Raw genomic sequence first — 15251 nt, forward strand, 5'->3', positions numbered from 1 at the left:
GAGGACCACATCGCAGCTCGGCAAATGTCGACAGGAGACAACCACCTATCCTCCGCCCATAATACTGCCTGAGCTCCAGTGGAATGAGCCCTAACCTGAGTAGGCAACAGCTTTTCAGCATCCACATAAGCGGCCGTGACCACCTCCTTAATTCAGCAAGCTATCGTAGCCTGCGAAGCTAGTTCGCCCTGCTTCCTTCTAGCATGAAGGACAAACAGACGATCTGACTTTCGGAAAGGTTCAGAAACCTTCAGATACCGCACAAGTCTCTTGACATCCAAGGAACACAGGAGGCAATACTCCTCTGCATCCCTGACCTTATCCAGGGATGGCAAAGAAATGGACTGATTCAAATTGAACTCCAAGACCACCTTAGAAAGAAGGAGGAAACAGTATGCAACTGCAATGCCCCTGGAGTCACCTGAAGGAACGGCTCCCGGCAAGATAGGGCATGCAATTTGGAAATGTGACGCGCAGAACATATAGCCACCAAGAACACTGTCTTCAGGGTCAATAACCACAAGGAAAGGCCACGAAGTGGTCGAAATGTAGGGCCCGCTAAAAAATCCAGCACCAGGTTAAGACTCCACAAAGTAACCCGCAACTGCAAAGGAGGCCAAAGATGCTTCACTCCCTTCAAGAAATGGGCCACATCAGGATGGGACAATAAGGAGACACCACTTACCATGCCTCTGAAACATGTAAGAGCTGCTACCTGAACCTTCAAGGAATTAAGGGCCAATCCCTTATTCAAACCATCCTGTAAAAAATCCAGAATAAGCGGGACCTTAACCGAACAAGGAAGAACACCATGCTCCTCGCACCAGGCCTCAAACACTCTCCAAACCCGCATATATGCTAGAGAAGTGGAGAACTTCCAAGCATAGGGTAAGGTAGCAATTATTGCAGAAGAATATCCACGCTTCAACAGGTGAGCCCTCTCAAGGGCCAAACCATAAGACAGACCCAAGCCAGATCCTCATGAACAACTGGCCCCCTGCTACAACAGATCCATGCGTGGCAGAAGACAAAGGGAGTCCTCCACCAGGAGTCTCCACAAATCCACATAACACAGATGCATGGGCCAATCCGGAGCCACCAGGAGTACTGTCCGCCTGTGAATTTTGATTCTGCGAATGACCCTGCCCAGCAAGGGCCACGGAGGAAAGACATAAAGCAACTCATCTTCCGGCCAGACCTGTACAAGAGCATCGACTGAAGAATTAAGGAACCTTCACTTTGAGAAAAGTCACCAACAGGTCTAGGGTCAGAAGGCCCCAGCGATCCACTATCAGCTGAAACTCCTCAGCGTTTCATTCTCCGAGGTCCAGACTCTCCCTGCTGAAAAAGTCTGCTCGTATGTTATCTTTTCCTGAGATGTGAGAGGGTGAGATCATCTGAAGGTGTCCTTCTACCCAATGCATAAGTTGATCTATTTCCTGCAATACTTGCCGGCTCTTGGTTCCTCCCTGGAGATTGATGTAGGCCACCATCGTAGCATTGTCCAACATCATGCGGACTGCTCGACCCTGTAGTTTGTGGCTGAATTGCAAGCACGCCAACCTGACCACCCGGGCTTCCAGGAGATTGATGTTCCAGAGAGACTCTTTGGCTGTCCAACATCCCTGGGCCGTCCGTTCCTGACAGTAAGCTCCCCAACCCTGGAGACTCACATCTGTCGTGAGCACCAACCAGTTTGGGGAGGACAAGGAAACTCCCTTTCTCAGATGAGTTCCTGCAACCACCACTGGAGATGAGAGAAGATCTTCATCGCAAGTGAAGCCGAACCAAATTATCCTGAGACTGCAGGTTCCAACAAGACAGCAGTGAGCGCTGAAGAGGATGCATGTGCGCCCTCACCCACGGCACCATATCCAGGATTGCCGCCAGAAAAGAACACAAATAGAAACAGAATGTTAGAATGGATGGGGCAGTGAGGTTAATAAAGGGGATAAAGATTTTTTTATTAAATGTTTTGTTTTTATTTTATGTGTTTCTGACAGATGAGGTTTTTTTATTGTGAACACCTTGGCGCTTATTGAAATGGACGAGATATAACATTTTTATAAATACATAAAAAAATGAATACGTCTTCAAACATCTCTTGGGTGCCTGTACTAGAATTAAAGAGAATATTATAGCTTGCTTAATTTTTATTTTCATCAGGTACTGTACAGTCAGAATCACAAGCTTAGGTTTGCATGGATATTACATGGATATAAGCTTTTCTTACTTATTGTGTAGAATCTTATGAGGCTGTTTTATTATTATTGAGGTATAATAATACAAATCCAGAGGGAAAAGTAATATATAAATCACTAGCTCACCCAGCACAACACACTGGAACCCACAATGGTTTTTGTTTTGTTGTTGTTGTTTTACAATGTGCTTTGCTTCCAGTATAAACAAAATACAAGAAACATACACAGCAGCATATCTTTGAACTGATATCATAATCCTGAAAATTCCTGCCTTGTGTTGCTATTTCCAAACCAATGTCTATTTCTTATCTTTAAACAGAAAGTCCTATAATACACTTAAGGCCTATAATACACTTAAGGCCTTATGTACTAAAGATTTTTCACATAGGCAAAGAGCAGTAAAAACAATCCATTGTGCGTTTGCAATAAGAAGTTCCATTTAGTGAGAAAGGCTATGAACAATTATTTATGAAGCAAGTCTGAATTTAGAGTCCTAATTTTAAGAACATTTCTCTCACATTTCAGCATCTGGGTGAAACTGGACAAGTTAACTGGACTGTGTTACCTTGTTGGCTCGGTAGATTTATTTATTTATTTGTAACTTTTATATACTGATATTTTATATACTGGATTCTGTATAGTATGGAAGCTTAATCTTTTCTTCTCACAGAAACTGTCAAAAAAAAAAAGAGGTTCTCGAGCTGGTTCTTGGGACCTGCCTGGCCAGACTTGTTTTCAGGTTATCCATGGTGAACAGGCATGAGATATATTTGCATACAGTGAAGGTAGTATGCCCCTAAATCATTTCATCCTTATGGACATCTTGAAAACCAGGTTGGTAGGGGTGGGTCCAGGGAACCAGAGTGAGAATTACTCATATTAAAATACATCCAAATGTATTTCTATAGTTCTAAAGGTACTGAAGAAAAAGTTATTAACTTCTCACTTAAGTTACTGGGAAGAATAGCCTGGTAGAAGGCTTAATACAGGCCACTAAAATCCAGGACACAACAGTAACAACAGCAAATTGCTTTAAAAAAAAAATACATGATAGTTTCAAGGGGTTACCACAGGGTGGAAAGAAGCCAATGGGTGGAAAACCATTGCATATCACCTTCAGCCTCGTCTTGAAAAGGAGTATGAAACCAATTTTATGCACTGGAAAACTTGCAACAGACTTCAAAGTCAGAAGAATTAAGTTAGTTAATTCTCTGCCAAGTCCAAGTTAATAGAAAGTCCTGTGAAATTCTGACATTGTGCAGACCTCAAAGGCAGGGTCATGATAATGAAGAGCCAACTCTATAGGAGCACAGGCAATTGTAATCCCTGTCTACGTACCGACATAAAAAGTTGTCATCTTCCTACTGTCCTAATGTAGTGATCTTTCTTTGTTTTAATAAGCTTCTGACCTTGTCCAGCTTCAGCAATTGCATGCAACAGCATTCAGCAAGGATTTTGTCAGAAGGGCTTCGGAAAACCCAGCTTTCACATGGAAAGCTTTTTGCTCATTTCCCTTCTGCGTTTGGATGGCATACAATAAAAATGTTTGCTTGTTATTTTTCAGGATGAATGTAAATAAACAACACTATTTTAGCTTCCTCCTCTGAGAATATCCAGAGCTAGCAGAATTAGTAACTGGCCAGCATCCTTTAATACAAGTTTCCATGGCCTCTGCTCTGGAAAGTGGAGAGCTCTATAAACAAAATTCTGTGCAGCGTGTGAAAAATGTATTCAGGTCTGCAGCTTGTGCACTGCATGGGTTACGTCTATGGTTGAGACCTGCAACTTACTGCAAATGTACAAAGCTGACCAGCAAAGGAAACCATCCTACACACTGCCGGAAACCCCATGTCCATGGTTCCAGATAATGCCCGCACCCACCATATATGCTGAAAAGAAAAGAACAGGGAAACTTAAACCTGACGGTTATGAACGCCATTAATGAAGGGAACTGAAAGTGGCCTAGCCCTACAAAAATTATTGGGTTTTAGACACTGTGGAAATACTGGTATTTAATGTTACGCTCCTGCCCGCGGACCCCATCCTGCGGACAGGCCCTTCACTTGGCCACAGGCCGGCCTGACGCTTCAGTGTCCTCCCTTGCGGCCTGGGCTGCCCCCGGGCCGTGCTGCCTCTGCTTCCATCTTTGTGGCCTGAGCACCGCTGCCGGGACCTCCCTCACTTACTACCAATCCACCTACAGCGGGGGCAATCCTAATATCAATCACATCAACTAACCCACACTAAGAAAGTTTTTCTATTTTTATAATTTGTTTTAATTTTCAATTTTTTATATATAATTAACTGGATTCATCACACTTGTATGTCCTACTAAAGTGTTTAAAAATCTTGGAAAAAATATTTAAAAGGCGTAAAGTGATGCTTCATAGAACTTCAGGGGCACTATCCAGTGTACCTTGCTTGGTTTTTTATTTAATCATCAGCACCACCATCCACCTTATAATACTTTAATTGTTTTTTCAAAAAACTTCTTTTTTATTTGTTTTGCTATTTTTCTATGTACAAAAACTTTTTTTTATAAATACAAGTGTGACCAAACAATTTCAAACAGAGGAACTCAGGTCGCCAACCCGTCCTTCAAAAAACGGAGCCCAATCTCAAATGTCACTTATCTCCAATTCAAATCCACAGGCTTCGGTGTAATCCTCAGCGGCGTGCGCCCCAACAAGGCCAGGTTTCGAATTGCTTCTTCATCAGGGGAAGCCACTTGATCGCTACACATCCCAGCTCCACCTCTTCCGTTATTTCAGTCCATTAAAAAGCTCGCAAAACGCTGCTCAGTCAATGCTCCTCTCGAAAAAATGGCGAACCAGGAAGAGGTGGAGCTGGGATGTGTAGCGATCAAGTGGCTTCCCCTGATGAAAAAGCAATTTGAAACCTGGCCTTGTTGGGGCGCACGCCGCTGAGGATTACACCGAAGCCTGTGGATTTGAATTGGAGATAAGTGACATTTGAGATTGGGCTCCGTTTTTTTGAAGGACGGGTTGGCGACCTGTGTTCCTCTGTTTGAAATTGTTTGGTCACACTTGTATTTATAAAAAAAAGTTTTTGAACATAGAAAAATAGCAAAACAAATAAAAAAAGAAGTTTTTTGAAAAAACAATTAAAGTATTATAAGGTGGATGGTGGTGCTGATGATTAAATAAAAAACCAAGCAAGGTACACTGGATAGTGCCCCTGAAGTTCTATGAAGCATCACTTTACGCCTTTTAAATATTTTTTCAAAGGGACCTCCCTCACAGCAGGAAGCCACCGCCACTGACTCCTCTCAAGCAGCAGGGAGCCGCTGCCGCTGTCTTCTTCATCTTTGCGGCAGGGGGTGCCGCTGCCTAGTAGCAGTGAAGCCACTGGCCCTCATCTTCGCGGCAGGAAGCCGCCTCCAGCCTGGCTTCCTTCTTGGCAGGACACCGCCGCAGGCCTCTGCTCTCCTGGACTCTCTTTAGTCGCAGGCGTGTGCCTCTTCAGTACTTTTAAAGGGCCAGTGGCAGGAAAAGCCCGTAGCCCCAACGATGATGTCATCAATCTTCACCCTATAAAAGGGCTCTGCTTCAGTTCCTCGGGGCCTTCAAATCGGATTCCATGGTCATCCATGTCTCCTCTTATCCAGTCAAGGTCTTCCATGGTCTGCTGCTGTCCAGTTGACTTTGTGTTCCATGTTCTTGATGTTTCTGATCTTCTCCGTCTGATGTTCCTGGTCTCGTCCCTCATCAGATCTCCTTCATTCCATGTTCCAAGTCCTGATGTTCCTCGTCCAGGAATCCTGATGTTCTTCGTCCAGAAGTCCTGATGTTCCGAGTCCTAATGTTCCGTGTTCCAGATGTCTCTGATGTTCCGTGTTCAAACCCTGGTCCTGATGTCCTCTTCGTCTCCAATTCCTCGTCCTCCTTCCAGGTTCCTTGCTTCTCTACCTTTCCAGGCGTACCTCCGTCCTACTTTCATGCCTGCAGCGCAAGCCTCCGGAAGGCCTTTGTTTTAATTCCGAGGTCTGTTCCTGAATTCCGAGCCTTGAATCCTGAGTCTTGTATCCTGTCCCGGTCTTCGGAGTACCTTGTGCCTGCTTCTGCCATGCCCAAGACTCTGCCAGAACCTGCTCAGCTTCAATGTGGTCCACGACCAGCCACAGGTGGCTATGTAGGGTGTGTCTCGGTGCAGGCCTCTCCTGAATCTTCGACATGTCCTGGTTTCAAGTTCCACTGCTTCGCCTGGAGTCTGCTTCGCTTCCGGCATGGTCCGTGACCAGCCAAGGGCGACTGTGTAGAAGCTCGCTGCATTGCAGCACCCACCCAGTACTATTCTGAATCCTTGTCTGAGATTCCCAGCTTCCTCTAAACCTCGTCCGAGTCTTCCAAGTCCTCGTCCGAGTCTTCCAAGTCCTCGTCCGAGTCTTCCAAGTCCTTGTCTGAGTCTTCCAAGCACTCATCTGAGTCCTCCAAGTCCTCGTCTGAGACTTCCGAATATCCTAAGTCTACATCTGAGTCCTCAGAGTATTCTGAGTCTTCGTCTAAGTCTTCCAAGCTCCATGCAACCTCGTCAGAGTCTTCCAAGTATCCTGAGTCTTCTGTTCCAGTTCCATGTCTTGTCTTTGTGACCTTGGGCAAAGCACTTCAGCCTCCACTGCCTCAGGTACAAATTTAGGAGTCAGTTTACTAAAGATTTTTCCAAGGCTTAATTTGTTGAGAAAATGGAAGTGTTGTATGTTGGGTTCAGGGCAAGAGTGCACTTTATCAGTTCGCTATAGGTACGAAATAGCCTGGCTACTGCTCTACAGCAAGAAAGAGCCAGTTGGACATACTGCCTCACCTCTTCCCTACACCTGCTCTCCCCAAGGCAGGGGAGGATACGGGGACCACTGATGGACCCAGTTGTAGGGGAGCTTGGCAGTGCAAGGTGATCAGTGGGAAAGCAGCAGTGCTGCCAGGTAGTCATTAAAAGAACACGCGTGCTTTGCTGAAAAAACAAGCTCGAAACACGCGAGATTTGAACTCCTTTTATTAGAATGTATTTACACACAAAAGACACGTAAGAAAATACTTTTGTGAGAGTAATGGAGGAAATAATTGTTGTAGCTCTCACAGTTAAGTAAAAAAATGTCTGACGATGGATGACAACAGCCGGTACTTCTTTGTCCTCTGCATTGTCTTTTTGTTAGCCCTTAAAAACAAAATGGCAATCTACCTAGACTTCAGTGATAGACAGTAATTTTTTAAGACCAACTCTACTTAGCAATGGTGGACTTTTTATAACATCTTACAGTTATTATTACTTGATCTTATTATAATATGTACAGGCAGATGTTAGATATATTTGTTATTTCTTGAAGGTGATTAATTTGTTTTGCAAGTCACAAAATGCCATGTATCCAAATCCACAAATTTGGCATACTTCTGTAAATCAAATTAATCGTATAATCCCACTTCACAAAGAAAACATTTTAAAGTGGATGACTTCCAAACTCTTACTTTTGAAACAGTTAAACAATAACAAAAAAAAAACCCAGGACCACAACGTTTCAATGAAATTTGCTGTTTCCACAAAAATAAAAACATGTTTACAAGCACCTGAACTCAAATCAGATGATCTCCACGATCGTGTGACCTGATGCCCCTTTATCTGGCCGCCCCAAAGCACCAAATGCACACAGTCAGTGGCCCTTACAACCTGCCCTGGGCCCCCGACCCTGTCCGCACAGTGCATACACACACCATTCTCAGCCACAACATCCATATCCTTTTCCCAACAGCTCCAGAAGCTTAGCTCCCCATCTCATCCTCACGATCACTGGCTCCGCCTTCTCTATTGTTATTCTACGGCAATCCTTCTCCCATGTGATCTCACAGTGTGCAGGAGGAACAGCAGTGCACAATCCTGCCCACCAAGCCCAAAGAAATGATTTGGGGGGAAAAAATGCCTAATATGAGCAACTTCCAAATTAAAAAAAAAAAAAAAGCAAATGGATAAAAAAACAAGCCCAAAGTCTCGGGATATAAGCGAGGCTGGCCACGCTGTAAAGGGGATCTATGGCAATACCCACATTTTATTACTACGCCAGGCCCCACTCCAGCATAGAAGCAGCCCTGCCTCAGAGTTATGCACTGAGAGTGTTGAGATGCTAAGGCAACCTAATGCTTTTAACCTTTCAAAGAACTTGAGATGAGAGTGGGACCAATCCTCACGTGAGACACCATACCAAGGCACTGAAACGGTTGCGGACTATTTCAATAACATCTGACCATCAGCAGAACTCGGGATGGCTTCCTGGACATTTTTCCAAGGCTTCAGGACAAACTTTCAGATGGATTTGTCCAGACCTGCAAGGCAGGCCCGAAGCTTTTCCCAATGTGACCAAACAGCTCCAGTAGATGTTACATCCAGAGACGCTGTGACCTTTCCTAGTGCAGAGGCAATACTTCTGATGAGGACCTTGAAGGACATCTTATAAGAGCATGGGGAACACCTCATGGAGTCACTGGTCTGCGTTATGAACATCTTTGGGAGCGAAACAACCAACGTGAAATCAAAAGGAGGAGTTTCTTTAGAAAAGTTACTCTAATGAAGAAGGGAAAAACCAAGGTGGTCTAGTTTAACATGGTTCAGTAAACAATGAAAAAAATAAGAAAACTTGAAAGAAGCCACAGATTCATAACTAGGGACACTACGAAGGAAAACAAGAAAACTAAATCAAAATTGAACAGCAGTTATTTCCATGCTGTGCAAGCTCAGAAACCTTTGGGAAGGCTCTAGATTTTATGTATGTATTTATTTATTTATATTCCGCTTTTTGCACTTTTTCAGCGCTTCAGAGTGGATTACATTCAGGTACTGTAGGTATTTCCTTATCCCCAGAGGGCTTACAATCTAAGTTTTTGAACCTGAGGCAATGGAGGGTAAAGTGACTTGCCCAAGGTCACAAGGAGCGACAGCTCCTGCCCAAGGACATGCCACAGGTCCTATGATCCATAGGTGGGTGTCCACTGAAGCTGTTTGCCTTCGGAGGGGGCCCTGTAAGAGATGCCTGCATACCAAACAGCAATGGACAAAAAAAAAAAAAAGAACTTGGTTCATATATATTTTTGGTGACAATATACTGCAAAAGGTTAAAGAATGGGGAGGTCAGCCAGGCTAATATTTTAGACTGTTTCTTGAATTGAATCCAATCTAAATCAAATCAGAATAGTGCTATTTTGGCGTCCTGCCTGGTCTTTAATGGCTAAGAGTCAGTGCTTTTGACTGACTGGCAGTTCAACTAATCAAAGAAACGAATCTGTAAATGGGGCAAAAGCCACACTCGTCTTTACAAAGCCAAATGGGTTCCCAGCTGGTGCCATGACTGTATTCAGGCTTTGCTCCTAATTTTTACTGAGGCAAAGGGGCTGCCAGGGGTATGGATGAAAGAAAAGATGCCACTGATACCAACAGGAAATATGCCAGGAGCAAACAACGTAAAACTACCGCTTCTCAACTCCTCAGCAAATCCTTCAGATGAGGTATTGAGGCTGTTTGATTCTCCTTTCATGAATCCTCAGCCGCATGAAAAGAATGAATTAAAAGTGTCTGCCTTCATACTGAACCTGTAAAATTCCTCAAGCTAATTTTGGCAATACTATGGTAAATTATTCTTCTACATTCCATAAGAACATGCCAAACTAATTTATTACCACAACTCTTGGATAAAGTAGTGTGGTTGCTGTCTAAGTCCATCTGAATGCATGGAAATAAAGGTGCATAAAAAAAAATGATACAGTGATATCTATTGATTTCACTAACTTATACTATGAAGACACCCTGGACCAGCCTCCATCATTCTCACCCATTCTCCTGGCACCTAAATGTAACAAACATCACATACATAGGGCAAGGGTCACAGTTTTATCACAAAAACAGTACCCGAGCCAACACTGTATGCATTCTCTTGTAAACCAATACTCAGTTCTAACCTCCCCTGCCCCAGCAGCTTAACTGCAACAACCCAGCAAGTTAAACTACCCCCGGGTCTCCCAATCTTTAGGCCCCCGCCACAGCCAGCAAGGAGTCAACCATCCAAGGGAATGGATCCAGACCCCCTGGCACATAACATCTGCCAGCACTCGGGATCCAAATGTGTTCCACCTCCTGGCTCGGGGTACCTGCCGCTGCAACAAGCTGATAAGAATTCAAAATACTGCCGCTCCATGCAGCAAAACACTGCACGGAGCAGCAGTAGCCACAGAGGCATTCACGGAGCAGGATGCCAGTGGCCAGTGGTTGGTGTTCCACCTTCACGGAGCGGAAGGATGGAGGGCTGCCATCTCCCAATTAAAAAAAAGAAAAAAAAACAACAAAAAAACAGGGATGGGTTCATGGGCTATAGGTATTACCAATTATTAGGCTTATTCAATTACCAATTATTGGGCTTTTCAATATTAGATGATAGTTAATGTGACCTTCAAACCATACTTCACTTTCAATGCATATCCAGCATAGCTCCCTGCTTCAACGGCAGGGGAGAAGAAAAACTAATACTTCACACGTATCTCTGCTTCAACGGCAGAGAGCTATGCTGCCGCTTACCCAACTAATCAAACAATATTTCACTTGGAAGCAGCTCCATCACTGCTCTCTGCATTAATGGTGGGGGTGGAAGGGAAATAGAACCTAAGGTTGCTAAGAGCCAAGAGAAACAGATAAGTATGAGAAAAAAGAAGTGTGAAGCTTGCTGGGCAGACTGGATGGGCCGATTGGTCTTCTTCTGCCGTCATTTTCTATGTTTCTATGTTTCTATGTATAACAACAACAACAACAACATAACAAACAATAAAGATAGGGAGGGAGGGTGTGCTCAGCAAGGACGACACAAGGGCCCACTCCTGCCTAACCAGGAGGAGTTGCCACTTTCAAAAGCCTGTGTGCCTCGGGGACCAGCCACATTTGTTTTTTTTTTGCTGTTACCCTGGCAACACATGTGGGCCGGTCAGTCTCTTTGTGGTCCAGGGCCTTCCTCCTTTCTCACACTCCTCCCCTGCATTCCCGGAAGCCCCGACCATGAGGACTAGCTCGTGATTGTAGGGGCAGGGTCTCCGAGCGAGAACCAACCCTCGAATGGAGCCTTGGTTCCCAGCTGCTCACAGGCCCATATTATACCTAGAAACCCGGGGACCAGGCTGAGCTGCCCTTCCAACACATTTATTAACTAAATTCCCTTCATCGGGTGAGAATTAAATGAGCAAAGCGTAACTCCTGGAAGCTAGTCAAGAAATGTATTAACTTAGTCCAATCAAAAGATATCACCTTCTCACTTTCGGTTGACCTTTATTTACGCATTATCATAATTCTGAAAGAGTCGTGTAAGCTTACAATCTTGGTTTCACCAATTATTGGACCGTCACTCATGAAAATAAGGATGTAACAGCAAGCATCCTGCCTCATCAGTTCATTCGGGAAATGTCTCAGTGAACTGGCAAGAAACATAATTATGATGGTGTTATTCTTACACAAGAGGAAGTCAAGGATATGAAAATGTTGGCTAAGGCTGAAACCTCAACATTACACTTTCTGTTATAATTATGTGCTGGGTCAGAGAGGGCTAATTTCACCAGCCTGGGAAGTACAAAAAAAAGGTCTTGCTAACATTTTTCTAAAGTTGATCCCACTGAGGGGCTTATTTGTAAAAGGCATCGGTGCCCGTGTTCAGCCCATAGTGTCAATGCTGCTATTATACCAATTTACTAACTGGTGTTGAGTTAGCAATGGGATTAGTCTAGTAGTTAACACAAAAGTCTCAGATTGCCTTTCAATTGCAATGGATTGACCTGTGTCTTGATTTGATACATTAAAATCAAGGTGAATAATCAGTAATAGTAATTAAATGAAGTAAAAAACAAAGTGATATAGGCTTATAAAGCTGCCTAATGAGCACTATAAAAGAAAATTCTAGTCAGGAAAGCTATTTTAGCAATGAAAACCAGAAGCAAACTGGAAACTTCAATGATTTAATTTATCTATTTTAAAGCATTTACTTTCAGGATTCATATTTATCCTAAACAACTAAATGGAATTAGATATTTGCATTAATACTGTAGTAGAATAATAAAGAATACATTACTTTTATTTCCCTAAAACACCCACCATGCACCTGCCAATGATAGTGTAAACTACCAATACAAATTGACTTAGTCTAAATCTTTTTAGGGACTTAACTACTAAAGAGCCTAACTGCTGTACATATGTTAACAAGGTGTTAACAAAAAGTCCATATTGAAGGAAAACATCAATCTGCCGTCTCAGGTTACGATTGAAAAAAAAAAAAGTCTTTCAAAAACTCTCTGTGAAGTGACATGGGCTCATTTATCACAGACCACAGCTAAGGCTAACACATGCAAATTTTGCATCTGCAACAGAATTGCCCCATACCTCGATATTTTTAACTGGGGGTGATAAATTCATCCCATGCTAAAAATAGTGAGGCTGGCACAGCACAGTGCAGTGCGAATCAGGAACAGCCCCAAGCCAGTGTAATACTGAGCTCAAGCTCCTGCAAAACGTGGACCAAATCTGCCCTCCCCATATAACTGATTATGCATTTTAGACCAATTATCCTTACCCAACAAAAACACCATAGATCCCTGAATGATGATTTTCTATCACACTGATAGTATCTGCCAGCAGCTCAAAACTTTTGTTTTAAGTTGCTGAAATCCGAATCTGAAAGGATAGCTTTAATATTGATAACAGTATTTAGGAATGTGCTCTATTTGACCTTAGCATAAAAGGAAAGTATCATTTACCTTTTTAACCCTGGATATAAGAAACATGAAAAGGAGAACCAATACACAGCTTTGCCTCTGGCCAGGAAAACTGCAGTAATAAGACTTCATAAGCAGCAGGCTATTCTTTGGACAATATAATGGCTGGAGCTGAAGTTTTTCTGAAATTACTGGAGGTGCTCCTATGGATTTCTTTGTAAATTCCCAAAAGGTATCTTAGTTTAAGCCTCTGGGCAATGGGGCAGCGGAGATTAAAATGAGGGCAGGGAGATGCAACAATATGATCCTGGAAAAAAAAAAAAAAGTGCCTGCATAGACAGAAGACCAAGGGCCTGATTTATAAAGAGGTTTTCCCATATGCACAAAATGGAAGAAAACTCTTTTGACAATCAGGTCCCCAATCACACCATCATAGTGGAAAAACTGCAGCCAAAAAAAGAATGCAATGTGAAATATTAGTGCATATTCGTTTTCCAGTACTTGATCTCTGTATTCCCACTCACGGCTGCCAACAGTTCATCTAGTTAAACAATGTCAGCTTTTCCACTATTCCCATCCAAAAAGGTTGATCCAGTGGTTAGCTTAAGTTTATTTATACTTCTCTCCTAAATGTCTTCAGCAAGTGCCTGCAAGGTTTGGCTCAGCTAACCTCACTTGGGGTTCTGATTCAGTACGGTTGCCCGTCCCCGCCCCAAATAACTGATAATGTCTGTGATGATAGACCCAAGATTGATCTATCACCACAAACATTTACCGTAACTGTTATTAAAATTGGATTCCCCGCCTTTCGATGAGGCGGCTTACAGACCGTATCAATGCAATGCATGGGATATGTAGAAATGAAAGTAGTATATACAGGACAATCGCAAGGCAATACAAAGGAGCAGAGATAAGTATGGGCAACATAAGAGAAAATGTTGCCAAGGGCTCACCCACTCTGGTGGTGGCTCTGCACAGGAAAAGACAATAAATCCCACGTGGTACTACAGTAAGAAAAAAAAAAATCCGCTCTAAAGTTTCCCCATCTACGACTTAAACTTGTGGGGGACTTGATTCGTAACGGATCCGGAGCCATGGAGTCACCGGAGTAAGAGGGCCAACCTGAATCCGTGCAGAAATCCCCCCCCGGGGTGAGCAGAGGAGCACGTGCCGCGCATCTGAAGGCTAAAATCCCCAGCCCCACCCCGCGCGCCTCCCCGGGGAGCGCCGGCAGGAGGAAGCGCGCGCGGGCCGCACACTCCGCCGCTGTCACCCGGCCTCAGGGTGGGGCTTTCCATCAGCACAACAAAGATGCGAGCCTCGAGGCAGCGAGCAGAAAAGGATAAGAACATGCTTAGGAACCAAAAAAAAAAAAAAACCCAAAAAACCCAAACCCAGATCCGAGACCTCACGTCAACAAAACAAATGCATCAAGGTTATAAAAAAAAAAAATTAGCCTTCTTCTCTCTAGCGAGCAGCGGTTCATGCATTCCTCATTTAGAGAAAACTTAAAGCACGCTTTCAGCTTTTTTTTTTTTTCCCTCTTTCGTTGCCCGCATGAACGGGGTTGGGTGGGGAGGCGCCGATCGTCCGCACACGGGACCCGACACGTTTCGGGGGACGGAGATCTGCGCCCCCGAGCCAGCGGGACAAGGGCGAGGGTCTCCCCTCCCTCCCAGCCGGGATCTTGACTTTGCTCTCCCGCCGCATCCTTGCGCCCCCCCCCCCCTTCCCTTCCGTCGCTCTGGGGGTGGGGGTGGGACCAGTGCGCCCCCCGGAGCCTCCTCACTTACCAGGATCACCGAGGTCCTGACCGCCTCGGAGACGCTCTGCCGGAGCTCGGCCGCCGTGCCCGGCTTGCTCAGCCGCTTGGTGAATTTCCGCACCTCGGACATTGCCCTGTCGGGGGCCCGAGGAGCCTCGGAGTAGTCCTCGTGTCCCGGTGCTTAGGGGAGGGGAGGGGTGGGGGGGGGGGCCCCCGCTCGCGCTGCAGCTGTTACCGCCGCTGGGTTTGGGGCTGGGACGGCGCAGATTGATGCAGGGAGGGGCGGAGGGCGGAAGAGGAGGCGGGGGTGTCACGAGTAGGTGGAGGAGGGGGGTGGGGGGTAGAGAGAGAGAGGAAGGCTGTATCGCAGCAAGAGCATGCAGGGCATGGGGTGTGAGGAGGAGAGGGTCGCGGTGCCCTGTGCGGCGGAACGACTCCGGGGTCGCGCCTTCATTATAAAGCCCCCCTCCCTTCCTTGTGGCTCTGCAAAGCGGGACGGCGTCGCTCTGCTCAGCACCAAACTCAGCCCGGTCCTACCGGGAGATA

The 15251-nt window shown here is 44.8% G+C and overlaps 1 protein-coding gene across 7 annotated transcripts in view; it reads right to left on the reverse strand.

The window, feature by feature from the left end:
* DOCK11 (dedicator of cytokinesis 11) overlaps positions 1–14949 on the reverse strand; it is a 310527-nt gene extending 295578 nt beyond the window's left edge. For 5 of the 7 annotated variants that reach the window (XM_029606694.1, XM_029606693.1, XM_029606691.1 and 2 more), the window contains exon 1: positions 14734–14949. In XM_029606694.1, the coding sequence (XP_029462554.1) occupies positions 14734–14835 (102 nt within the window). In that variant the 5' untranslated portion in view covers positions 14836–14949. The remainder of the gene's footprint in view (positions 1–14733) is intronic. The other 2 variants (XM_029606696.1, XM_029606695.1) reach the window with 1 other exon arrangement.
* Positions 14950–15251: the final 302 nt, after the last annotated feature.

The sequence above is a fragment of the Rhinatrema bivittatum genome, chromosome 6, assembly GCF_901001135.1.
Source record: "Rhinatrema bivittatum chromosome 6, aRhiBiv1.1, whole genome shotgun sequence".
In the NCBI taxonomy this organism is placed as follows: domain Eukaryota; kingdom Metazoa; phylum Chordata; class Amphibia; order Gymnophiona; family Rhinatrematidae; genus Rhinatrema; species Rhinatrema bivittatum.